The sequence below is a fragment of the Herpailurus yagouaroundi genome, unplaced genomic scaffold, assembly GCF_014898765.1.
Source record: "Herpailurus yagouaroundi ecotype Mexico unplaced genomic scaffold, PumYag 159, whole genome shotgun sequence".
In the NCBI taxonomy this organism is placed as follows: Eukaryota; Metazoa; Chordata; class Mammalia; order Carnivora; family Felidae; genus Herpailurus; species Herpailurus yagouaroundi.
Window position 1 is genome coordinate 14505308 of NW_024412400.1, and position 26074 is coordinate 14531381.

General features: G+C 37.5%; 1 protein-coding gene across 1 annotated transcript in view; it reads right to left on the minus strand.

Moving 5' to 3' along the window:
• CMC1 (C-X9-C motif containing 1) overlaps nucleotides 1–26074 on the minus strand; it is an 87790-nt gene that overhangs the window by 11853 nt on the left and 49863 nt on the right. The window contains exons 6-7 of the mRNA XM_040481108.1: nucleotides 5164–5197; nucleotides 4715–4778 (exon numbers count right to left, since the gene is read on the minus strand). Of these exons, the coding sequence (XP_040337042.1) occupies nucleotides 4715–4778; nucleotides 5164–5197 (98 nt within the window). The remainder of the gene's footprint in view (nucleotides 1–4714; nucleotides 4779–5163; nucleotides 5198–26074) is intronic.

The window sequence follows — 26074 nt, forward strand, 5'->3', positions numbered from 1 at the left end:
GAGTGAAGGGCATTAAGAGTACACTTATCTTGACAAGCACTGAGCAATGTACAGAACTGTTGCTTCACTGTATTGTACCCCTGACATCAATAGAACACCATGTGTTGTCTACACCGGAATTAAAATTGTTTAAATTAAAATTAAAAAATAAATTATGTATAAAGCTGTAAAAAAATAAGTAAGTAATAAATAAATAGATACGTAAAATGGTTCTTAACTCATTTCTCCACTAGAAGAAACTGATTTCAGGAAGTCATTTGTTTTGTTTTCCCATTTTCCCATGTACCTTCCTAATTTTTTCCAAAGTATTTAAAGGTGTTAATAACAGCAATAAGAATAAAATGATAATGGCAACTAAAATACACTGGTTATTTATTACGTACCAGAAGCTATGCCAAGCACATTTGTTAGCTCACTTGAAATATTAGGTCACTTGAACTATTCTTATGTTCATTTACCAGATGAGGAAACTGACCTTTAGGTTGATGTCACATTTCCAAGATCATAGAGGTTGGCACAGAGCTTGGACCAGGCCTTTACTAATTCCGGAAGAATACCCGTAACTACTGTCAAATCCCACTTACTCCTTCCATGGTAAGAACACAGGACACATCTCCACACCTGGCTGAAATTTCCATGGTCACAAAACAGACTAAACCCAAGCCAGTCAGCTCACATGAGGTCACAACTGAGACCTGGGTGACGGGTGGCTCAGCACACCCTATCATCACCACACGAAAAAATACAGTGCAGCTTGCTGCTTGGTTTTATGCTACTTAGCAATCACCTGAAATAAGGTAACATCAGATACCTTCCTCGCTCTCTGGCCCCACCCGTTTTCTAGAATTCCTATAAAATATAAATATTTAAAATGAGGATTTTGCACGTTAGAAAGTGGCTTCTCCGAAGGGAACCTCATGAAATGCTAAATTCGGTGTTTCAGAGTTTAAGTGCTACCAGAATTTGAAAGGTAGACATCAGCATAGCCTAGTGTTGCTGAGGAAAGCATCAAACCACCCCACCTTTGTAAAAAGACTGCATGTAAGAGGTGCTTTAAGTCTCCCCAGATCGCAGAATCCACCATCGTGAATAACAGCAGAGGTGGAGGCTTTAGGTGACAAAGCAAGAGAAAGAGAGGCAAATGAGCTTGGTTCGTACCATACATTTTTGTTACACGTTTCCTCTTTGCTCCCTCACAGCCTCCAACCTTAAAAGACCCATCATTAACAGGCACTGGTCAAAGCGGCTAACCAAGCGGCCCGCCTCTGATCACGGGTCCTTCTAGGCTCCCTTGCCATCTCCTGGTGGACGCTCTGCCCTCTCCCTCCCCTAAGGAGAAGCAGGACCACACAAAAGTAGGATCAAATGCTTTTAATAACGCAAGCTATACAGGCAACAGACTAACCTCCCGTGCTTTTTCATTTTTGCTAGAGGTTTTACAGCCTCCTCTGGGGGGAGGAATATGAGCCACCAGTGGCCATTTACCACAATTCATGGAGGGTCCACGGAAGGATGAGCTGCCTTGTTCCAAACTTCTGGGACTGAAACGGTCAGAGTGGGGAGGACTTCACGGGCCACTTAATCTGAACTCTTTTTTTTAAATTTTTTTTTTTCAACGTTTATTTATTTTTGGGACAGAGAGAGACAGAGCATGAACGGGCGAGGGGCAGAGAGAGAGGGAGACACAGAATCGGAAACAGGCTCCAGGCTCTGAGCCATCAGCCCAGAGCCCAACGCGGGGCTCGAACTCACAGACCGCGAGATCGTGACCTGGCTGAAGTCGGACGCTCAACCGACTGCGCCACCCAGGCGCCCCACTTAATCTGAACTCTTACTCGATGCAGAAGATCCTTGTTAATCCATCTCTCTGTTTAAACACTGTGACAAAAAAGTCCTTATCTCCCAAGGTAGCCAGCTCCTGCGCGTGTGCGTGTTGCATGCGTGTTGCAGGTGTGTGGCGTGTTGGGGGAAGGATTTATAGCCTGAGGGAAAAACCAGTAAATCTAATGCCGCTTCCTCATCAAATACTACAGGAAATAACATCCCTGTTGTTCCCTTGTCCTGGTTCAGAGCCAGTGTGAAAGCTGTTCCCTCCTCCTTATTGGACATCACTTCCAGATTACTGACAAAACGTGGACACGCTCCTCATAATCTTCTGGTTTGTCAAATTTATTCATGTTTTTAACACCTTGCTTTGCTCCCAAAAGGACCTAAAAGAGCTCGGCGCCTCCCTTATAAAACAACATCTGTAAGGACAGTAGGTTTTTCAAATTCTAACACAGTAGGCAATTCAAATATGAAAATAACTATGGCTATGTCTTAACAAAAGTAAGTATGTATATAAATATATAACAAAAATCCTTTGTGGGGAGTCATTACAAGCATGACACATCACTAGCCATTCGCCACTCTGGTCTTCTCTTAGCTAAAGCCAAAAATATTTTTACCCAAGCAAAAAATAGCCTTTGACACCAATGAAAGCCACTTATCAGCTTTCTTTTCCTCGAATACAGTCACATCAACAACCAAAGCAGAAACACTGTTCTGTGAAGTACTATGCAGCCACTAAAAGAAAGTACACTGATAGGGAATGATCTCTAGAACTCAAAATGAAAAACAGCTAAGGTGCAGCACCACACGGTAGACCGTGTGACCATTTCTGTTTAGAATCCACACACATTTGTGTACGTGCGCATGTGTATGTATCTATATAGACAGACGTTTACACAGACACAAAATGGCTGTGGAATAGCAAGTAAGAAACTGGTCATCGTGGTTGCTTCAGAGGAAGAAAAGCGGGGATCGGGGGGCCAAGAAGTAAAGAAACACATCTGTACTGTGTTTGGGTAGTCTACACATGGGTCAACCTTCCAAAATGTAATTTTAAAAAAGCAAGCAAGCAAGCAATAGCTTTGGGTGGAGGAGTGGAGTCCAGCTTCGGCTTTGATGAGCAGCTTTGCTGAGCAGCATGAAAAACTACAATTCGTGCAACTCCCTTCTGAAGCAAGTGCTTTTCCCTGAACTCTGCTCAGCAACCACTTAGCGGCGACCCTTCCGTGTATCACTGAGAACATCCGTTCCTCACACTCTGGGGATATTTCTGCACATAGGCCTTAATTTCATTAAATGTGAGTTGTTCTCAAATACAAATTTGGACATTCCTTTTCACCAAATAGCTACATAGATCCTCCTGTTCCCATTATACCGATGCCAAACGAAAAGCACCATTCCAAGGTAAAATGACACTATCAAAAGTCACACTATTGGCTTTCCTGTAATTTGACACAGTCACAAAAACTGCCAAAACGAAAGAAATCTGACAATAACACGTGCTACCTTACTCCTAAATAGGTCCAAATTCTCAGTTTTAAGAAAAAAAAAGAGAATAAAAGACGTATTATGCTAAATTTAATTAGATATTTAAGAAGTATAGTATCCCTAGTCAACAAGGCAAATCGATCCTTTCAGTTCTGGCTGCAGTTTATTTAAAGACTTTACAATGTTACTACTTAAGAGTAAGTCCTATGGAGGTGTTATCTCACCATTTATATTTTCACAACACTTATGATATTGTTATCACACTCTTAAAATAAATGAAAAGCCCATGCCACATTTCAGACCAATGTAATGCTACAGATTCCAATTTTATTTATAGAAATATACATTAAAATAATTCTGTATTGCTCACTTTATTCTTGCAATGTTGAACATTAAAAAAAAGTAAAACTAAGGTTTTTGTTTTGTTTTGTTCTGTTTTAGGTCCCTGGTACACTTGGAAAGCAGAAGTTTAATTGCTTGGCTTTAACCTTAGGCACCAGAAAACAGAACAGGATAAAATTCTGACAACAATAGCGTTTTATGACAAAATTATTATGCTTTTAATTTTCTATTAAATTGTGATTATTAGCTTGCTACTTTAAAAATTAGTTTGTGTACAGAATGAATTTAGTGGTGCATTTAATGAGACAAGAAGGTAGGATGATGAACATGAAAAGATTATTTCACATCGTAGTGCATGAGCTATTTGATAATTCTAACATAGTACAAAAGAAAGCTTCTCTCTAGATTGATCATGGTTCAGTTAACATCACTGAATATCTAATACCTCCAACTCAATTAATTCTCACCTGATTAAGATCAGACTGATATTCAAACTAAATCATCTCTCCAGTCAAGTAGAAATCAATATTTCTGATTTTACTTTTAAATTACAATAGAAAATAAAATGCACGCATCTTCAATATGCCAAGAGTAGCTTTTCTATTCTAGTCTACCATGGCATGGATAACCAGTTGATTAAAGAATTATTCTAATTTGAGCACCGATATGTAGCAGAATCTGATTAATTTGAACACAGAGATGGAATAAAGTAATTAAATATATCTTACACAGGGCAAATAGAAAATTGACATAAAGTAAACTTGACTTCTTTAAAACAAACCTCACTATTTATCAGCTCAAGTAGTTAGGAACATGTTTTTACTAAAGACTGATCACTCTGAGAGAAGAAAGAGTCTTATTTCAGGTACAGATATTTGTAAGATGGGCAGACACAGTTCTTCTAAAATCAAACTCTTTCTGCCACTGTGATCTGCAAAAAACATGCACCTACCTAAAAACAACCAAACATGACTTTTCCAGAAAAAAGACATACTGACCCATTCTTGCTAGACAGGGTAAAAATTAGTGAATCCTAACAGAACCAAATGCTTACATATTTGTAACTCTTACTCCTGAAGAGAATAATAGGTTTTCCTCCTCTTTCTTCCTTAATGTCACTTCAAATTTAAGATGGAGAAGAGTAAAGTCAAATTATTTGTTGGAGTAACTGAATACAAAGTATTGTTTTGCTTGTTAGCAAACTCAGTAACTCAGAGGAAAATGACAGAAAATTTTCAAATTTCAAATACACTGAAGCAAAGCAAAATCACAGTTAATGTACTGTTAGAATTGAAACTACTACAATTTAGAGAATACTTAGTGTGTGCCATTGTGCATTAGATATTTAATATATACTATGTACATGTCACATATAAAATACTTTTATAAAATACTTTATATATGAAGATATATTTATGTAAAAAATATATTTCACATACATTATTCTCAAACCTCACAAAATGGGTTATTACTACTACTAAATAACTCATAGATGTTACCTACCTTAGATGTACCTTTTCAGGTGTCTTAGATATATCTATTCATAGAAAAGAACATGAAGAACCAAAAGTTATGCAAATTAGTCTGGAAATAAAAACTTCCAAAATTCATACCCTATGTGAAACAGCCACAGAAGTTACAGACCATGGCTAAGGGCATTAAAATTTAGATTTTATGTTAAGATAGGAATCTCTCCGAAGAAACAGAATCTGATGCTGGGCTGCCTGTACAACTTGCATGCATGGATGCAACTTGGAAGCTGGGCCATTTGCATGTTATACACAAAAGGATATTCTTTGTTTTCATGAAAGACTCGGTTCTATTTTTGTTGAACCACACAGACATTTCAGTTTGATTTTCTTATGACCGAAACACATTTTTAGAGAAATATTTATTATGTATATATACAAAGAATATATGTGTGTGTGTGTGTGTGTGTGTGTGTATACATATATACATATACAGACGAGATCAGGTGCGTTCAGGGTGGTATGGCCGTAGACATATATACATATACATATATATGTGTGTGTGTGTGTATATACATATATACATATACACACACACACAAATATTGGTAAACATTATATATATAGAGAGAGAGACAGAGACAGAGACAGAGGGAGAAAGAGAAAGGGAAAGAGAGAGAGAAAGTAACAGTACAAGCAGAAAGACTATAATGAACCAATGCACATGCCCCCCTGTTTAAAGATACAGTAGAACTATCTTCCTTGCAGGAAAGGAAACATCATTACCAGATCTGAGGATTTATACCTTTTTTTAGGCTGGAATTTTTGTTTTATGTAAAATGCTGTAATTTTCAATAGTTTAGCTAACTTTGTTTTCAAAGACACTGCACAGAGGAAAAACAAAATATGTCTGCACAATGGCTCCTGGTTGAAAGCTGATGGTCTGTGTCATAGACTTGAAAGGCTTTCTTGAACACTTCACTAGAATAATTATGCACATGAGGTTATCCCTTCAAAAACTACTATCACCCAATAACTACTACAGCCGTTGTTTCATAATTATTCTAAATAACTGCAGCCCTAGAGGCGAGGACTTAAAGGCAGACTCCCCAGTCTCTAACTCTCCAGGCCTCATCCTTTCCACGGTGTCATGAAAAGCCATCTTGGTCATGAGAGACTTAGCACGTTTGCTTCCCTTCAGGAACCAACTACAAGGAATCAAAATGGGCCCTTAACTGACAGTTTACAGTTCCTTCAGGCTAAGCCTTCTCTCTAAATTAATGCTCCAAGAAGCACTTGAGATAAGAGTGTTCCCTTTGATGGATGCTACTTTATAAAATAAAGGGGTTTCTTTTGCTGGCATACTAAATTACCAGACACTCGGTAAACTAACAAAGTTTGCTGCCTTCAAAAATGTCCAGTGGCTCCGCAAAGCAATGACACACTTAAAATGTTAAACAATACAAAACAAAACCGCAATTACGAAACAAACGACCACAAATATCACATGACGGTAACAGACTAACTGGCTAAAGAGGGCATGCGCAATGGCTACTAATACCAGTTCGAAGGTAGTGAAAGGACTCATCTCAAGGCAGCACAAAATTTAAAGGACTACTCCAACTATCGTGAAGATAGTAGAATTCCAAGAAATGTAAAACAGCAATCTCTATTCCCCCCCCAAAAGTAGTCTATTAAGCAATCTGTGAGTACAAAGGATAAAATGAAAAATTCATTAAAATACATCTGATAATTTTTACATTCCCAGAATCCAATGTAAGAGTGATTAATTATACTCATGCAAAAAGCATTATGGCAAAATCTAACAGGTCAACAACATGGAGGTTGGTCTTAAGCTATTTAAAAGATGCTGCCAAATAAGAATTTTACCTTTGTTCTATATTTACTAGTAACTTTCATTGAGATAATAAAAGTAAAATATAAAATATTTAAAGTATAAAAATAAAAAAAGGATTTGGAAATTTTCCGTCATGAGAAAAAAGTAGAGAAAGTAGCTGTCACGAAGTCCTGTTTGTTAGATTCCACAAAGAATATTTTTAATTTTAAAATAGAATGTCAACAGGGTTGATTGAAATAAAGAGAAATAAATTAATGCTAAATAATTACTAAGGAAGTTTTGTTTATGGAAATGAATAATTCAGTGTTTTACAAAGTAAATTCAAACAGCAGCTGCTTTGCTGACATTAAGCTTTCTCAAAATACACAAACTTTAAAACTAGAGAATCATCATTTTTTTTTATGTCAAACAAAGTTATTTCCTAGGTCTTCTGGTTTTAGTATAAAATATTACATGGTTACAAGGGTAACCGACCAACTGTTTAAGGAGCCTCAGCATTACATTTTTCACGGGAGGATATCTGTCACATTCTCGTTAACTGAATATATGCATAAATCCTGGCTTGTTAAGTCTTATCACAGCTGGGGGAGAAAGGAATTCAGATTTCTAACAATCTGTTCCCAATCCACTTGGTCCAGGGTTTTATTCGGATCTCAAAATAAATGTTATGGTTGCCCTGAACTCCACTGCAGCTCCACTGCTGTCTCCCAACCACTACTTGCTCCCATGTACGGCAAAAGAGCCCTTCCTCCTTTAAAGAGAAATGGACTCAAAACACAGTTTAAAGAAAGTGCATGCATTACCAATTAAGCTCATGTTTACTAAATCATGTATCCATAGCTTTATCCAAAATTATTTTATCCAAATAATTGATCCATACAAACAGTATCTCCTAATAGCAGCGAATGGATACAGAAACTTGAAAAATAATGTTGCCGGTGCCCTGAAAGACCAATCTGAAAATAAGAGATTTCCAAACAGTCACATAAGACAAAAAGAAAACCCTAAGATTTTTTTTAGGTTTATCTATTGCACAATGCAAATGGTAGTCTGCAGTTTTAGTGAACCAGGAATACTGCAAACAGTATTTATTTTTAAAAATGAGAGGCACCTGGGTGGCTCAGTCAGTTGAGCCTCCGATTTGGGCTCAGGTCATGATTTCACAGTCATGAGTGCAAGAGCCGCATCAGGCTCTGTGCTGACAGCTCACAGCCTGGAGCCTGCTTCGGATTCTGTGTCTCCCTCTCTCTCTGCCCCTTCCCAACTCACGCACGTATGCATTCTCTCTCTCCCTCTCTCTCTCAAAAATAAACATTTTAATTTTTTTAATGTTTATTTATTTGTGAAAGAGACAGAGCGTGAGCGGGGAAGGAGCAGAGAGAGAAAGACAGACAGACAGACAGACAGAATGTGAAGCAGGCTCCAGGCTCTGAGCTTGTCAGTACAGAGCCTGACGTGGGACTCAAACCCACAAACCACGAGATCATGACCTGAGCCAAAGTCGGACGCTTAACCGACCGACTGAGCCACCCAGGCACCCCTCAAAAATAAACATTTTAAAAAATGAAATAGGAAATATCAATGTACACTATGCATTTCATCTATATAAACCTATATATCTATATAAATATATTTCTATTTGCCCAAGTCCTGTTCTAGGCACTTGGCACAAATGAGTAAAACAAACTCAAGATCTCTGCCCTTGTGAAGCTCTGTGAACAGAAGAGACAGACAAGAGACATAATATTGTATAGTATGTTCAAATATGGTTAAGGATTACAGGGAAAAAGGAGAGAGAGGTGAGGCACATTATGGGAGGGTGGAGACAGTGGGCTGCATTTGACATACGGTCCTCAAGGTAGGCCCCTCTGAGAATTTGGGGGAAAAACTTAAAAGGGGTGAAGGAATCAGTAATACTTATATACCCAATGATAGTATAATATAAATGCTTTAGCTTCTAATTCTATACATGACAGATTAAAAAAAAAATACTTATAAGGAAAACAGACCAGAAGAAATAATAACTGTGGCTAAAACTAAATTTCAAGAACTGGATTCCAAAGCACAATACAGGTGTCCGGTCCACCAGCCAAAGGGGAGGGGACAGGCTACTGATGAAGTTGGCCTTGTGGAAATCAGACAGGGCTTAATCTTAAGATGTCACTAAAATGAAAATAAAGACTAAAGACAAAAGACACAAAAAGTGATTTAAAATCTTAAAGCAAAAATGAGCTCAGATCAAAATGCATCTATTGAAAAAACATTGTTCACTAAAAGATATTTCTAGGGCAGCAAAATGTGAAAACAGCATTCTCCGCCTCTTCTAGAATCTACAGATTCTTTTGTTTTTCTAAAAAATCCATACCATAAGTCAAGCGTCCCTGTAACTTCTACCTGGGTTACAAGAGAAAGAAGAAATAAGTTTAGTTAATTAACCCAAGGCTGCTTTCTACCATAATTAGCTCCCTGTCTGGGAATGACACAACCAAAAGTAGCCCTATTACACCTATGTCCTCTATTGTTTTTAGTCAGAGAACACAGACATATTTCCTTAAAGAGAAAGTGGGGAAAATAATGTGAACACATCCTAGGTGAAAGTTATTTTCTCAATTCATAAGAATGAAATAGCATGAGCAAATTTAGGATGTCTGGTATTATTACTTTGTGTTGACTTTTACTTATCTACGTTAATTTCCATTCGTGCTTTAACTTACAATTAGAGAGTTCTATTTCCTTCTCTTTATGAAATGCAAGTAGTAGTTAACTTCTGATATTTATCAATATCCACACAGCTATTCAAACACTTTATCTTACTTATTTAGTAAAATCCTATGAAAAATTTCCTCAAATCCATCTGAAATGGTTGGTAAAACTTTATTTCTCCTATATTATAGAGAGAGTTATTTCATATGACAAAAAGGAAATATTATCCCCACATTTTGCTACTTAACCACATAAGCTACAACTTCAAGCTATTCTGTAAGAAAATAAAGCAACAGGAATTTTTGCATATGAATGGGAAAAAAAAAAAAAGAAGCATGCCTCTGTTTTGTACACACAACAAATGAGTCAGGGTCTCATAATTGCAATGCCAGTCCTGTAACTGTTTTTGATGGAATTCATTAATGTAATTACCCCAGAACTGGCATTAGGTATTATTAAAGGGCATGCAAGTTATGGTAGACAAGGAGATCCTGTGAAAGCACTTCTTACATAGCTGGGCATTAATATTTTAAAGGCCTTTTTTAAAAAGAAGTCACTAACTTCACATTCAGTTTACCCAATTAAAATGTGTTCTTCAAAAAAATAACAAATATCCTCTTCCCTTATTTGAAACCCATACAGTTCAAATTTCATCACACATCCAAATTACACAAGGTCTTAGAAAGGAAATTAACACAAACTCTATAGGACTAAAGGGTTTTTGAGTTAGAAAAAGAGTATTTTTACAAGGCATATGTTTTGCTTTAAAACTGTTTGTAATACCATGTACTAGAAATCTCAGACACAAAGCAAATTTTTGTTAAAAGCTGGGTTCTTCTTATCTATGTCTCACCCCACTGACCTCAAACTTAATGCGTCCAGGCCCACTGCTTTGTGCAAATCACTGAAGTCAAACTTTTGGCATCGTCATACTCTTCTTCAGGGGTCATCTTTCCAGTAACCAAGTGCTGCTTCTCATTTTCACTGGCATCTCCCTGAAACAAGCCCTCTACTGGTAGCTTAATCAAAGGAAAAGCATCCCCTTCCTTTCATACCTCCTCCTCCATGCAGCCATCCCCCATAAATAGAATGTTCCCCAAGTTCCTGTTAATATGAGAGACTCACACCAATGGCATTAGATCAGCATGTATTGATTGAAGAGAGGGTCGACTTGAGATTCAAAACAATCTCAACATCATGGACAACAAGGCCAAAAAAACACTTTAAAGGTGAAATTTCTCAGGGATAAATGCAAATATATGTGGCTTAAAAAAAAAAAAAGAATTCCAATTTTAGAATAGAATGACACATAAGCTCAATGCCATCCAAACAACATGAAACAAGATAAAACACCTAAACCCAGTATTAGCGCCCCAGTTGCCCATGCTCACAGATAATTGTGCTCTTCTCGAGGGACCATATATTTAGGTGGATCTTGACAAATAAGCATGTTCCTACAGAAAGATGATCAGGATGTTGAAAGAAATAAAATCCACAGTGTATATACAGTTGATCCTGGAACAACATGGGTTTAAACTATATGGGTCCACTTATACGTGGATTTTTTTCAATACAGTACAGTACTGTAAAATCTATTTTCTCTTATAATTTTCTTAACATTTTCTTTTTCTCTAACTTACTTTAAGGACACAGCATATAATATATAACATACAAAATAAGTGTTAATTGACTGTTTATGTTATTGGTAAGGCTCTGGTCAACAGTAGGCAATTAATAGTTAAGATACGAGAGTCTAAAGTTATACATGGATTGTCAGCCATGCAGGGGGGAGAAGGGAGGAGGTCAGCGTCCCAAACCCCCATACTCTTCAAGAGTCAACTGTATACACCATGTTATATACTAACCACATCTTGGAAATCTACCCAGGGTGTGCGTGGCAAAAGAGAAAAATTTTCAAGTTAGCCAGATATGAGGCTCCAAAAAGGAAATGAGATTATGATTAGTAAAGTCAGCTTAAATAAAATCTTGGAAGGCCTTACATATAAGAGTTTAGACTTGATTCCTATAGGCAGTGGAGAATGACATGAACTAAACTGTATACTTCAGAAAGTTTTACCTAGCAACACTTGGGGTAAAGTTAGGGGAAATGAAGGAAAACAAATTTCTAGATAGGGAAAGCTAGTCTATATGCTAATAAAACAATTCAGGCAACAGATATTGAAGATAGTTCTGGGCAAAAAAATCACAGGATACCACAAGCTCATAAACTCTTCTTCAGTAAGATAAACAAAAGGAGTTTCAAAAGAGGAAAAATTGGTCAGCTGCCACAATACAAGGAAAGAGGTACCGTCTCGTGCCATAAACTTCAAAATAGGAAAGAAAGGACTCTGGCAAACTCAGCATGGCAAGGCTCGGCATGGCATGGCCCCTAGTCCCATTTCCACCCCTTAGAACACACTGGAAGAAAAAAAAAATGAGTTAAAAAGTCCTGAGAGGGGTGCCTGGGTGGCGCAGTCGGTTAAGCGTCCGACTTTAGCCAGGTCACGATCTCGCGGTCCGGGAGTTCGAGCCCCGCGTCGGGCTCTGGGCTGATGGCTCAGAGCCTGGAGCCTGTTTCCGATTCTGTGTCTCCCTCTCTCTCTGCCCCTCCCCCGTTCATGCTCTGTCTCTCTCTGTCCCAAAAAATAAATAAATGTTGAAAAAAAAAAAAAAAAGTCCTGAGAATCTCCACTCATAGCATTCCTTATTCTTGAGAGCAGCAGACTGAGGGCATAAGTATGAATCCTAGAGAAAAGTAAAAACAAAACAAAACATAACAAAAACTCTTAGAATAAAAGCCTCTACCCACCTTCATAGGATCTCAGCAGGGGTAGAAAAGCCCGGAGTATGCCATTTTTCAAGGCTCCATGCTTAATAGATAGGATAACCCAAAAGTAACCCCACAGGAAGAAAAGAAACATTCCTGAAGGCTATTTAACAAAAACACTTCACTGCTCCTTCTCCCCCTCCCTCCAGGCTTCAGGAAAGTACACAGAAGAACACCTCAGCCCTCACACTATACCACAAGGGAACACAAACATATTAGAGAAAGGTGGCAGGAGTGTTAAAGAGAATTCACCCACAATTTTTCAGAGAAACAGCAGGGCAACTCTGCAAACACCCCCTAAGGAAAAAAGATTCATCTCCAATGTCACACTATATGAGAACCTAATAAAAATATAAATTCAAGAAAGCTAGACTTTGGGAATAGTTGATAAAATAGAGGGAAATTTAAGAGGAGGTAAAAATCTAAATTAAAGACCTAAACAAATCTGTAACAGTGTCAATATATTAGAAATACATAAAGAATCAACTACACACAGCTGAAATTTAAGTGAGAGATTTTACAAGAATGACTTTAGATAACCACAGTAAATATAGAGAAAAAATTTTAAAAGCTAATGTAAAAACAGAAAATCAATATGTGGTAGGCAGTTTCAAAGATGGTCTCAAATGATCCCAGCTTCCTGGTATCCATGTCCTAGAATAAACTAAGCCACTTCTCGAGAGCAGGCTAAACCTAGTGGTTTCCCTCTGATTAAAGAACCAGGCAAGGTGAAGAATGGGATGTCATTGCCATGGTTAGGTGACATAAGAGCATGACTTCTGTGCTGTTAGCAAATGCTCCTCTGCCTTCCCAGCTTGCGTGCTTTAATGACGAAAATTACCATGAGGGAGAGGCTCATGTGGTAAGCAACAGAGGGGTAGCTTCTGGACAACAGTCAACAAGGAACTGAGACTGTTAGCACAACACCCCCTGGGAGAACTGGATGTGGCCAACATCCACTGAATAAGCTTCCCCAGTTGAGGCTTCGGATGAGAGTGCAGACCCTGAGCCAACTCGCTGACTGCAGCTTTGTGAGAGACCAAAGCAGAGGACCCTGCTAAGTCATGTTAGATTCCTGGCCCACAAAATTGTGAGGCAATAAATATGTGCTGTTTTTAGCGAAAAAGTTTTGGGGTAATTTGTTACATAGCAAATAACATCAAGTGGTAATCCTATTTCAAAGTTCTAAGGATGACTGGTATCTTTGAGGTAGAGAATTCAAAAAAGAAAGTAATATTTTACATGATAATTTAATAAAGGTTTTCTGACACAAAGAACTGAATCTGCAAATCAAAAAGACACAGTATATTCCAAAAAGCACTGATAAAGAATAAACACCTAAGATACAGTCTGGTTAAGTGACCTAACTCAAGAATAGAAAAAGAATTTTTCTTGGGGTACCTGGGTGGCTCAGTCAGTTAAGAGGCTCACTTCCGCTCAGGTCATGATCTCATGGTCCGTGAGTTTGAGCCCCCGCATGGGGCTCTGTGCTGACAGCTCAGAGCCTGGAGCCTGCTTCAGATTCTGTGTCTCCCTCTCTCTGCCCCTCGCCTGCTCACGCTCTCTTTCTCTCAAAAATAAACAAACATTACAAAAATTAAAAAAAAAAAAAAAAAAAGAATTTTTCTCTATCCAAGACCAATCAAACCCCTATGGTAAAGGTGGATGAAAATCAGGGTGGACCCAGAATCCCAAGAGCAACATTCAATGCCTTAAATACTAATGCAATGTGTACAAATTTCTAAGGGAAAAAAAATATGACCTAATGATTTTATACCTGTATATGGCAACAAGCAGTCATTTCCAAACATGACAGATATCTAGGATTCTAAAACCCAAAGATTCTTCTTAAACTATTTGACAATGAAATCTAGCCAATCAAGCAGTGAGTCAAAACAAAGAAATAAGAGAGGGAGAAGAGGTGGTTAGCACTGAATTTACGATTACAGAAAAGAATATAAGTATTATTAAATGTCAACGATATAAAAATACAACGTACAAAAAAAGGAACCTAAAAAGCAAGATGTGGGGAAACATAATTACACTTTCAAACCAAGGAATCAATCAATACTGCCCCAAACTATTATATGAAGTTTAAGACATAACAGTGATTCAAGATTAATGGCTCTAGATAATATTTTTTCTTGAGATTTGAGGCACATTTAGACGTAATATAGTTTTTAATCACGAAAATTTACCTGAACTTCAGTAACTCTTTTAGTCTAGCTCAGTTTTGTTTTGCTAAATTCAACTTTAAAAAAATAGCACCTTTTATGTAATCCATTCTGCATATATTCACAGAGAGATACCTGTATCGGTGAATGTTGAGATTTAGGGTAAAGTTTTGGAGGGGGGTTTCATCTTTTTTATATTCCTTACATTATATAAATGGAGTATTTATAATTTATATTGAAATACTGATGCTATTTTTCTAAAAAATTAACAATATTATGCAGGAGAAAGTAACTACTAAAAGCGTGAATTGGGATAGAGGTACTGAAAATGGAAAATTTCACATATTATTGTAAAGATTCCTGAACTGGGACTAATTACTCTCAAAGGCTCCATCTGATGCTAAGTTTCCAAGATCACAGAATTTCCCTGAAATAAAAATCTCTGCTACATGAAAAATCCCTGTTTTCTATTGCATCAAGTTTAGACTTCTTTGCTTGGCTTTCAAGAAGCACCAAAACATGACCTCAACTGTAACTAGTCTTACATAATTAGGTGAATCTGCTTGCGGTCCCACCGATTCGTTGTGCTATATTCAGCTTTCATGTTTTTAACTCCTATTTGGGATATCTTCTAAACAGACGGGTATTGAGATGTTAACAATTTATAGGCTATTTCATCCCCAATACTCAGATACGCAGATTTGAATTTTTAAAAAGCTATATAAATCTAACCTAGCTAAAATGTAAAATAAAACATAAAATAAAACATAAAGCCTATCTGCTACATAAAGTTTTTCCTAACATCTTGAAAGTTACTACATTTTTTTCAGAATTTCTAGAGCATTCAGATTTTTCTATATAGGAACTTAACTCTAAATTAATACTGCTGTGTAAATTTGATTGGTCTTAACTCATAAATTTAAAGACAACCTAAAAGAATAGGAAGTTTTAAATATTAAATATATTTAGTTGAAAAAATTTAAAACATTTTGAATTTTATTTTTATTTTTTATTTAATTTCGAGAGAGAGAGAGAGAGAGAGAGAGAGAGAGAGAGACAGCACATATGTGCAAGCACAAGCAGGGAAGGGCAAAGGGAGAGGGAGAGAGAGAACCTCAAGCAGCCCCACGTTCAGCTCAAATTCTGATGCAAGGCTCAATCTCAGGACCGTGAGATCATGAGCTGAGCCGAAATCAAGAGTTGACGCTTAACTGACTGAGCCACCCGGGTGCCCTGAAATGTTTGAATTAAAAATAAAATGAAAGGGTGATGCAAATAAATCTTATTTGAAATATGTTTTTAAAACTTTGATGTGGTCTTCCCAATCAAATATTTCATATTGGGTATTTTATTTTTAGTTTTTAAATGTTATTTATTTTGAGTGACAAAGAGAGTGAGAGCAAGCAGAGGAGGGACAGAGGGAGAGACGGAATCCCATGCAGGCTCCATGCTGTCAGTGCAGACACGGGGTTTAATCTCAGGAACCAGGAGCCGTGAGATCATAACCTGAGCCTAAACCAAGACTCAGGCATTTAACTGACCGAGCCACCCAGGTGCCCCTCATATTAGGTATTTTAAAAAGAGAATTTTATGCATGTATATAGAATGCTACAGCTTACAACCATTCACAACTATGTGGATGGAAGCAGAGGGTATCACGCTAAGCGAAATTAGAGAAAGACAAGTATCATATGACTTCACTCATATGAGGAATTTAAGATACAAAACAGATGAACATAAGGGAAGGGAAACAAAAATAATGTAAAAACAGGGAGGGGAGAAAACACAAGGGAATCTTAAATATTGAGAACAAACAGAGCATTGCTGGAGGGGTTGTGAGAGGGAGGGATGGGCTAAATCGGGTAAGGGGCATTAAGTCATCTACTCCTGAAATCATTATTGCACCATATGCTAACTAACTTGGATGTAAATTAAAAAATTAATTGATTAAAAAAAAAAAACAAAGAATGCTGCAGCTTACAAAGTGTTTTAATGCTCCTTTACCTCCAAAAATAATTTTCCAGTTACAATCATCCACCAAAGGGCAATGAGCACGTTTAAACACTAGAAACGATGAAATTGAAAATTATTTTAATTGTTTCAGTAAGAAAGAGTTTATGAAACTTCATAGATTTACCATAGAAATACATTCGTCAAAATCCTCTTTAACAAGACAGAAGTACTTCTGCAAGTAAGCAGCTAAATATTTATTTGTTCTTCCTCTCAACTATGATTAAAGTATTTACATCCCTTGTTTTGATATTCCAACACATTCAGAATGACAGTTGTAATTATGGTTTTTGCCCTTCACTGTAATTATAAAATCTAAAATTACTTTAGTTGACTCACTGAATAAGACCTAAAACTTTATTAATAAACCCTCAACATTTAATGTTACATTTACAGTGATGGGAAAGAGCATGATAAATCAATGTAAAGATGAATATGGCTTCACTAGACTCCTAAGAACAGGACTTCCATGTATTTCTACCACAAGATGGAGATAAAGTAGATGTATTTACACATTCCAAAAATATATAATTTTTTAAGTTTATTTATTTTTGAGAGCGAAAGAGCGCACGAGTGAGCATGTGAGCAGGGGAGAGGCAGAGAGAGAATCCCAAGCCGGATCCACACTGTCCACGCAGAGTTCAACATGGGGCTCGATCTCACGAACTGTGAGATCATGACCTGAGTCAAAATCAAGAGCCGGATGCTCAACTCACTGAGCCACCCAGGTGTCCCCAAAATATATAATTTTTTATTAAAACATTTGATATCACTTAGTTCATAATCAGAAAATATATGCTGACCTTTAAGATAAACAAAAAAGTAACATTAGTTCATATGAGATCAGTTTCAATTAAAGTTATTTCCAAAATATTCTTCTGATAAAAGAAAATTATAAAGACATAAAATGTTTTCATGTTTCAATTCATTTTACATAGGAGACTACCAGTATCTTCAGATATTTTAAGACATACACTGAAGATGACGACTCATAGGTCTATACCAGTGCCGCCCAAAAGAACTTTCTGCAATAATGGAAATGAAACAATAATCTGCATTATCCAATGTGAAAGCAACAAGCCACACTTGGCTATTGAGCATTTGAAATATGACTAGTGCTAAGAAAATTAGGGAGCAATGAGCCTAGTGACTACTAGCTAATAACTGCTACTAAATCCATACCATAGACAGTTTAATATTTTAACATATATATATATACATATACATATCAACATCTAATGGTATATTTGATATTAAAATAGATACAACCTGAAATATAAAAATAAAATGACAAATTAATGGTACAAAAATAGGTTCTGACAATTAATAACTGAGGTTTTTCCATGGCCATGAGAATAAAAAAGGAAAAAGCTCAATATAATGAGAGGAAACAATGCTGTATATTAAAAGAAATAAAGTTTTACACCATCCTTTAAAGGGAATAAAAGAGCATTATTAAAACATACACACACAATACACATAATCTTTTGAAAATATATCACCATGTGAATTTTCATATTTGATATAGAAATGTGCTTAAATATTCAAAACGTCAAATATTAAATAAATGCACACAAAATAAACTCCGTATTTACCACTTATTCAAGTCCAAGATTAGTCAACGTTTTCAACAACAACAAAAAATTGTTCCCTCTTACCAAACAGCAAGTTTAACTGTACAATTACAAAGTAGGGCACTTTGCACCAGAGACAGATTCCAACAAAAATCCATTGGAAACTCAAGCAATTCCAAGCCGGGTACTGTTTAGACTAGAGAGGCAATAACCAGGGTGTTTCTAACCAGAAGTACTCTTCCCATCCAGACAAAGATGCCGATCAAAGGTGCTGAAACCAAAAGGAAAAAATTTCATGATCATGAAAGCAGAAAGATTCACGATCACACCATTTCACTGATGTCTTTATTAGGTTTGGGCAGAAAAGGGAGGGAGCCGACCTGAAGTGTTATCGAGGCAACACTGAGGAGAGATAAGAGTGTTAGAAAACAATCTGTAGATTGGTCACCAAATTATTCTTGAAAATATGTTGATGGTGGTTGCATTATTACGGCATAGGTGCTCTGACTTTAAAACCAAAAGAAACAAGAATGTTTAATTATCAGTAGGTTACAAACTCAGAATGTTCTCATTTGCAAAAAACAGTTAAAATCGGCCTGCCATTGACTGGGCACACTCTAACAGAAAACAAAAAACAGAACTCTTCTAGTCAGCAGATCTACCCCTCCCCCAAAAGATCTCATTAAATGATTTCTGCATGTGCTGTGTTAAAACTGAACCCCTAGAGGGCAACTGAGCTTCAATTTTTACTTCTTAATACACTTCAGTTCCTAACTGCTTTACGGATACCATGACCTCTTTCCTTATACCTTGGAACTTCTTTAAAACAAAAGGTAAATGGAAAGAAGAAACCAAAGATATTCCACCCACTAATACAAAAATAGCATTATTGAGTGTATTCTTTAACACTGATAATTCAAAGATGAAGAATATGGTATATTCTTAGAGGCATAATCCTGAATAGCACAGATCATAAACGAGTATCAGAATAGCAGCACTCCCGTTAGGACGAAGTAACAGATAGGAAAGCCATACTTAACAAGTCTGTTTAATAAAAAATGCTTTGCATAACTTTACATTCATTAAAGGGCGCGTTAAAATTTATAGGAAAAGAAGGTGAAGAACTTAATCTCAATAACAATTAACCCTATATAAACTACGCAGTATAACCCACTACAAGAAAATCAGTTTTCCCTCAGGGTCAAAAATGTGACGAGGTTTCCTAACCGCCCTTCTAAGCTAATTCCTTATCATGAAGTACAAGTGCTGACATTCAAAGAGGCCCACTCACAACATTGATGTACCAAAAAAGAAAAAAAAAAAAAAAAAAAGAAAGGAGTTAATATATCACTGTGAAAGAATACTAGCTAGCAAGGCCACTAACCTGTATAATGCAACAATGCTATATTTAACTTTTAGTGAAACGGCTTAAATTAGGCATACACAAGTCTAATATGTATTTACCAGCAGAGTAACACAACAGAATGAGCTGGGCATTTACTTGCATGACACATGGGATTACAAAAGCAACTTGATAATTTGATTAGTTACGTGTGGTTTTTTACTTTGTTTTATTACTTTATTTAAACAAAATTTTTAATATTTAGTTTTGAGAGAGACAGACACGGAGTACTAGTGGGGGAGGAGCAGAGAAAGAGGGAGACACAAAATCCAAAGCAGGCTCTAGGCTCCGAGCTGTCAGCACAGAGCCCGATGCAGGGCTTGAACTCACAAACCATAAGATCATGACCTACGCCGAAATCAGACACTTAACCAACAGAGCCACCCTTTTTTAATATTATTTTATTTTATTTTATTTTATTTTATTTTACGTTATGTTATGAGAAAGAAACTGAGCAGGGAAGGGGCAGAGAGAGAGGTCTGCACTGTCAGTGCAGAGCCTGATGTGGGGTTCCATCTCACGAACTGTGAGATCATGACCTGAGCTGAAAGCAAGGGCGGACACTTAACCAACTGAGCCACCCAGGCACCCCCCTACACATGTTTTTTTTTTTTTTTTTAATCCAAAAAGGTTTTTCAACAATCAACTCTCAGACTTGTATATTTACTTTATAATATGTACTTGTTAACTGGAACAAAATTTTAATTCAATCCATAAAGACTTACTGACTGTAAATGTGCAACCACACAAGGCCTTCCTCCCCACCAGGGTATGTCACCAGTGGCTCAGCGCCAGAGCCAGCATCCTCCTGAAGGCACAGAATACATGCACATGCTGGTTAAAGACCTTTTCTCCATGTCACAATAATTTTCTTCACTAACTTTCTAAACTATTCACATTTGCAATTACTTGAGATTATTCACATGACATCCTGTGGACTCACGGATCCAAAATGATCACACATCAAACTCTGTTCATGTAGGTTAGAATCTGTATATGAAATATGACCAATTAAGCATGGACTGATGGAATACAGAGAAGAGAGAGGCTGCTGAGAAGCATGAAGTTTGTGTGCCATGAGGTCAGTAATTTTCAGAACAGGAAAGAGGGACAGGGAGTAGGACAGGATAAAAAGGGAATCAAGGTTTAAGACTGCAAGAGCATCCTTGGGTTCATCATTTCCTAAGAATCTTTGGCCCACTAGAAAAGAATTTGAAGGCTGACCCAGATAATGTGGGGCTCAACTTCCAAGATGAGGGTAAAAGAAATAAAGTTTCAGAGATAGAAAACACACACATACCCACAGCCAAGAATAACAACAAGCTTATAGTTCATATGGAAGAGTGCTCTAGATGGTGAAGTACATAACTTTAAGATACACAGAATGAACCGAAGACAGAAGTAAAATCCACATGGCCTGTTGCCACGTGCTACTTTAAGGAGCAATTCTGTGTCTGGCCAATCCCTTCTCAACCTTGCCTGCACAGTCAAATCACCTTGGGAGCTCTGAAAAAAAACACAAACACAAAAACCAATACCTTTCTTTGTAGAGAGTAGCCTGTGCACTGGTATTTTTAACATTCCCAGGTAATTCTAATGTATAGGAAAGGTTGAGGACTACTGACCTAGTGTGAGAGGATAAAATCGTAAAGGCAGAGCAGAGGTTCTACCATAAGAATATGACAATTCGAATCTCATCAGGGAGGATGTGAAAGAAAAAGATAATACAGAAGAAACTACATGAAGCCTTTATCAGTGAGGTACTGAGTAAATAGATCCACTCTGAAAATCATGGGGTACTAATGAAATTAGAATTCCTTAATAAACTCAACCACATGTAAGGCAACCATAAGGTCTCATCTTGAGGACAAAATAAGAGAAAAACAAAAATACCTTTTTCACACTAGTACATAAAAAGTGCGGTAGGTCAAACCTTCAATAAGATCAGAATTTTTCAATGTTTCAGAAGTTTAAATTTTATGAGCCTGGCATATCTTTGGGAGATATATTGGGCAAAGAACAGGATGTAACATATCTTAAGTTTTTACCCTGTATTGACACAATCTAGGATTCAGTGAAATCTCTAGCTCCTTTTAAAGTGGGTATTGGGGCACCTGGGCGGCTCAGTTGGTTAAGCTCCGACTTCAGCTCAGGTCATGATCTCACGGTCTGTGAGTTCCAGCCCCGCGTCGGGCTCTGTGCTGACAGCTCAGAGCCTGGAGCCTGCTTTGGATTCTGTGTCTCCCTCTCTCTCTGCCCCTCCCCTGCTCATGCTCTGTCTCTGTCTCAAAAATAAATTAAAAAAAAAAATGAAGTGGGTATTAAAGAGGGCACTTGTGATGAGCAATAGCTGTTATATGTAAGTGATGGGTCACTCAATTCCACTCCTGAAACCGTTATTACACTATGTGTTAACAAACTAGAATTTCAATAAAAACTTAAAAAAAAGTAAGAGGTATCAAATGATAAAAAATGAACAAATGAAGAATTGAGAAGGGACGAACGGAAAATTAAGCAGGGAGAGAAGAGAATAAAAGTATAGGAAGGAGAAGCAGAAGAACAGAGGAGTAAACAGTAGTAAAGACAGGGAGAGCTTTCTATCAAATTCAGCTTTCATATGACATGGCCAAGGCCATATGGAGAAACTGGTCTTTACTCTGTTCCCTCCACACCGGGGTGACAGAAGGTGGTTGAGACAGGTTTTGAGGTAGTGTCCTATGATCTGAACTTTCATGAGGATTAAATGAGATCATATAACAGCAAAAGAAGAAGAAGGAGGGAGGGGGGGGAGGGAAAGAAAGAGAAAGAAAGAGAAAAAGAAACAGAGTTTCAAATTTCCAAATACAGTCTTGACTCTTCTCGGATGATCTACTTCGTGTAGGTGAGTGAATGAGAAAAGTAGGCAAGGGGTCTAACTGCATTAATCTGCACGGAGTTGGAATAAAATTGCTCCTACTAGTCCAATAAAGGTATCTTCCACCACAATAAAGGGCTTTTGTCTGGAACAGCCAGACGGAAAGGAAATTATCTGAGCTCAAGAATCCAATAGGCTTAGAAAGACAATTCGAAGAGTGAGACAATGTTAATGCACGAAGAGCTGGGTTCTAATCATGTATTTGATATTAACCCATGGTTTGAACTAAGGTTAGTCAATTACCTAATCTCTTACAGAAAGGACACTGAAAAAGATGACATTTAAAGATTCTCCCCATTACTTAAATTCTATGTAATACTTGGCTCTTTGGCAGTGTTACTGACTAGGGAGGTGTAAATATGGGGTTGAACTAGAGAAATAATTTACAGTAAGCACATGGCAAAGTTTAGAATGTCCAGAGGAAGCTGAATTTGTGCATGGTGACCTGAAACTCTTACATAAATATGTCCTAATAAATCCAATTAAGATTTTCTCAAACTTTGCTAATAGAGATATTTCGAATTAAAAAGACATCTAATAGTATGGATTCAGACTTAAATTTGTGCTGTATTTTTTAGTTTGGTTATCATTACAACTGGCTTTGGGGTTATGGGGCACAATCAAAGGGTTAAAAAAATTCAATGCAAACACATTATTCGTTCATGCATTTTAAAGGTAAGGGCATGAGTATTACATCAGAATGCAGAATAAAACTACGGGGCGGGGGGGGGGGGGGGAGAAGCCGCCTCCCAAGGTGAACTTTCAAATTAGGTGAGCAGAAATCAATTGCCATTAAATTAAGAGAACATGCTGCTCTTTAGCTATTTCACCATTCTTAGATCAAAGAAGGTTTTTCTTTAGCTCTGAGGACTCAAAATGTTGTATTTTAAAAATGTGACAAATCAGTCTAGAGAGGATAATAACACATGCCTAAGGATAACTGCAAAAACGAAAAAAAAGCTATGTCACAGTTAACTCTGTGGAAGTGCCACACTGCAGTTCATCCTCATCCTCACTCAGTAGCCTGACACTTTTCATAAATGCCAGCGGTTATGCTACAGCAGCCTGAGACGGGGTGTCCCTTTAGCTCTGGCAAACACACATCACTGCCTGTCACTTTAATGAACAATACCTTCTAGTTTTAAAAGAATGCAGAAAGCCAGATTTTAGGAAGGAAATTTATCAGGATGTCCTGTGTTCTACTGCAGAACTAACCTTCTTTCAACTGTGTTTGTATCGAGTCTCTTCCTGGGAAGGGAGGAAAGAAGAAAGGAGAGAGGGAAGAAAGTAAGGCAGGGAGGAAGAAAGGGCGGACTTCAGATGCTTCTGGTTTCTTACTGGAAAACAAATCTAAACGCCTGTTGTAGGTTTTTTAAGGCACTCCGAAATCAGGCTTGACCCCCAGTTGTTACTGGTCATTATCCCTCAAACACACTGCCGGTCTCCTAAGGTCAATCTCCCTACTGCTGTATAGACCCACTACACCCACTACTACTTCAGGGCTTTCAACCCTGAATCTATGGTGAAAAAGGCTTTTCCAACATCCCTGGACTCACCCAAATCATCAGCCACCCTTTAAGGTCCACTTCATAACCCATGTTCTTCTTTCAGTCTCACCTGACTAAATCAGAATTCACTGGCTTTTCTTTTTTCTAAACTAACACGCAGGTATTTCATTATAAATTGCTTTATATGATGTAATTCTATTTTATGTATGGCTGGTTTGTCTCTCATCCAACCAAATTTCTTAAAACCAAGTCTCCTTACTCTGCCTCTATAACACTTCTCACAGTGTTGAACATGTGAAAGGCAGTCAATAAATATGTAAGAAGAATGCTACTAACATGAACTATGTAAATTAAGAGCAGTATTTAAAAAAAAATGTTTTAAAAAAGTTTCAGCAAGTGTCTGGTTATCTTCTTAATCTTCTTTATTTTTATTTAAAAAAATTTTTAATGTTTATTTTTGAGAGAGAGAGAGAGAGAGAGAGAGAGAGAGAGAGAGAGAGAGAATGCAAGCAGGGGAGGGGCAGACAGAGAGGGAGACACAGAATCCGAAGCAGGCTCCAGGCTCTGAGCTGTCAGCACAGAACCGGACGCAGGGCCTAAACTCATGGACCGCAACATCATGACCTTGGCCAAAATCAGACACTCAACCGACTGAGTCACCTAGGCGCCCCTATCTTCTTAATCTTCTCGGTCTAAATCCAATCAAGAAATAATTGCCAAATATAAAATAATTCTAGAAAACTTAAGAAAAAGTGTAGCTTTTAAAAAATTCTTCTTTAAAGACTTTATGTTTAAGTAATTTCTACACCTAGCGCGGGACCCAAACTTAAAATCTTGAGATCAAAAGTCACATGCTCCATCGACTGAGCCAGCCAGCAGCCCTGAGAGAAAATTTTTTAAATCACCAATACTTCCAACACCTAGAAGTAACTTCTGCCAGCATTACTTTATAGCCCTCTTTCTTCATAATTATTAGTCATAATTAGTAATCACCCATAACTTCAATGTGAATACTTATTTGTACTTATTAAGTAAGTAATCTGACTGCTTATTAAATAAGCATCTCCCCTGCTTAAACTCAGGAAGAACAAGGGCTGAATCTGCTTCTGTCACATTGATGTACACAGTGTAGTGTATGTGAAATGCTCGGTTCATGGGAGGTACTCCGGGTTTACAGAATGGGTTAGTTTTGGATAGCCCTTCTTGGGTCTCCTCATGTAAGTAAACCAAGGGTCAGGAAATTTTTCAGGCAAGAGCCATATGGTAAATATTTTAGGATTTGTGAACCACACGGTCTCTGCTGCAACCAGCGACTCTGCTACTGCAGCCACAGGCAATACTGAAGTGATGGTCAGAGCTGTGCTCCAGTAAAACACAGAGACAGGCACTGGGCCAGACTGTGCCAGGAGACTGCAGACTGCCAACGTCGGAATAAAAAAAACGTATTGTGTCTAGTGACTCGTCGCAATGGTGGGTTTATTAGGATTGCAAACGCATACATATCATTTCCTTTAACATTTTTTCTAATTTTTTTTAATGTTTATTTATATTTCAGAGAGAAAGAGAGCACGAGTGGGGGAGGAACAGAGAGAAGGAGATACAGAATCTGAAGCAGGCTCCAGGCTCTGAGCTGCAGCACACAACTGGACACAGGGCTCAAACTCATGAGCCGTGAAATTGCGACCTGAGCCGAAATCAGACACTTCGCTGACTGAGCCACCCAGCATCCTATAACATTTTATATAATCAACCAGACTCTGTTGACATCTAAGTTTGGGCAATATTCCATATTCCATATAATGTGGTACTGAACATACGATGCGTATTTTATTGAACATCTCTGATCATTTCCTTAAGAGACATCGCTACCGCTGGAAATGCTAGGTTAAGCAATAGCCATATTTATGAATTTTTGTTAGAAATACTCATATTTCTAACTTATCTGCAGGAGGGAGAAATCTGTGGACGTGGAGAG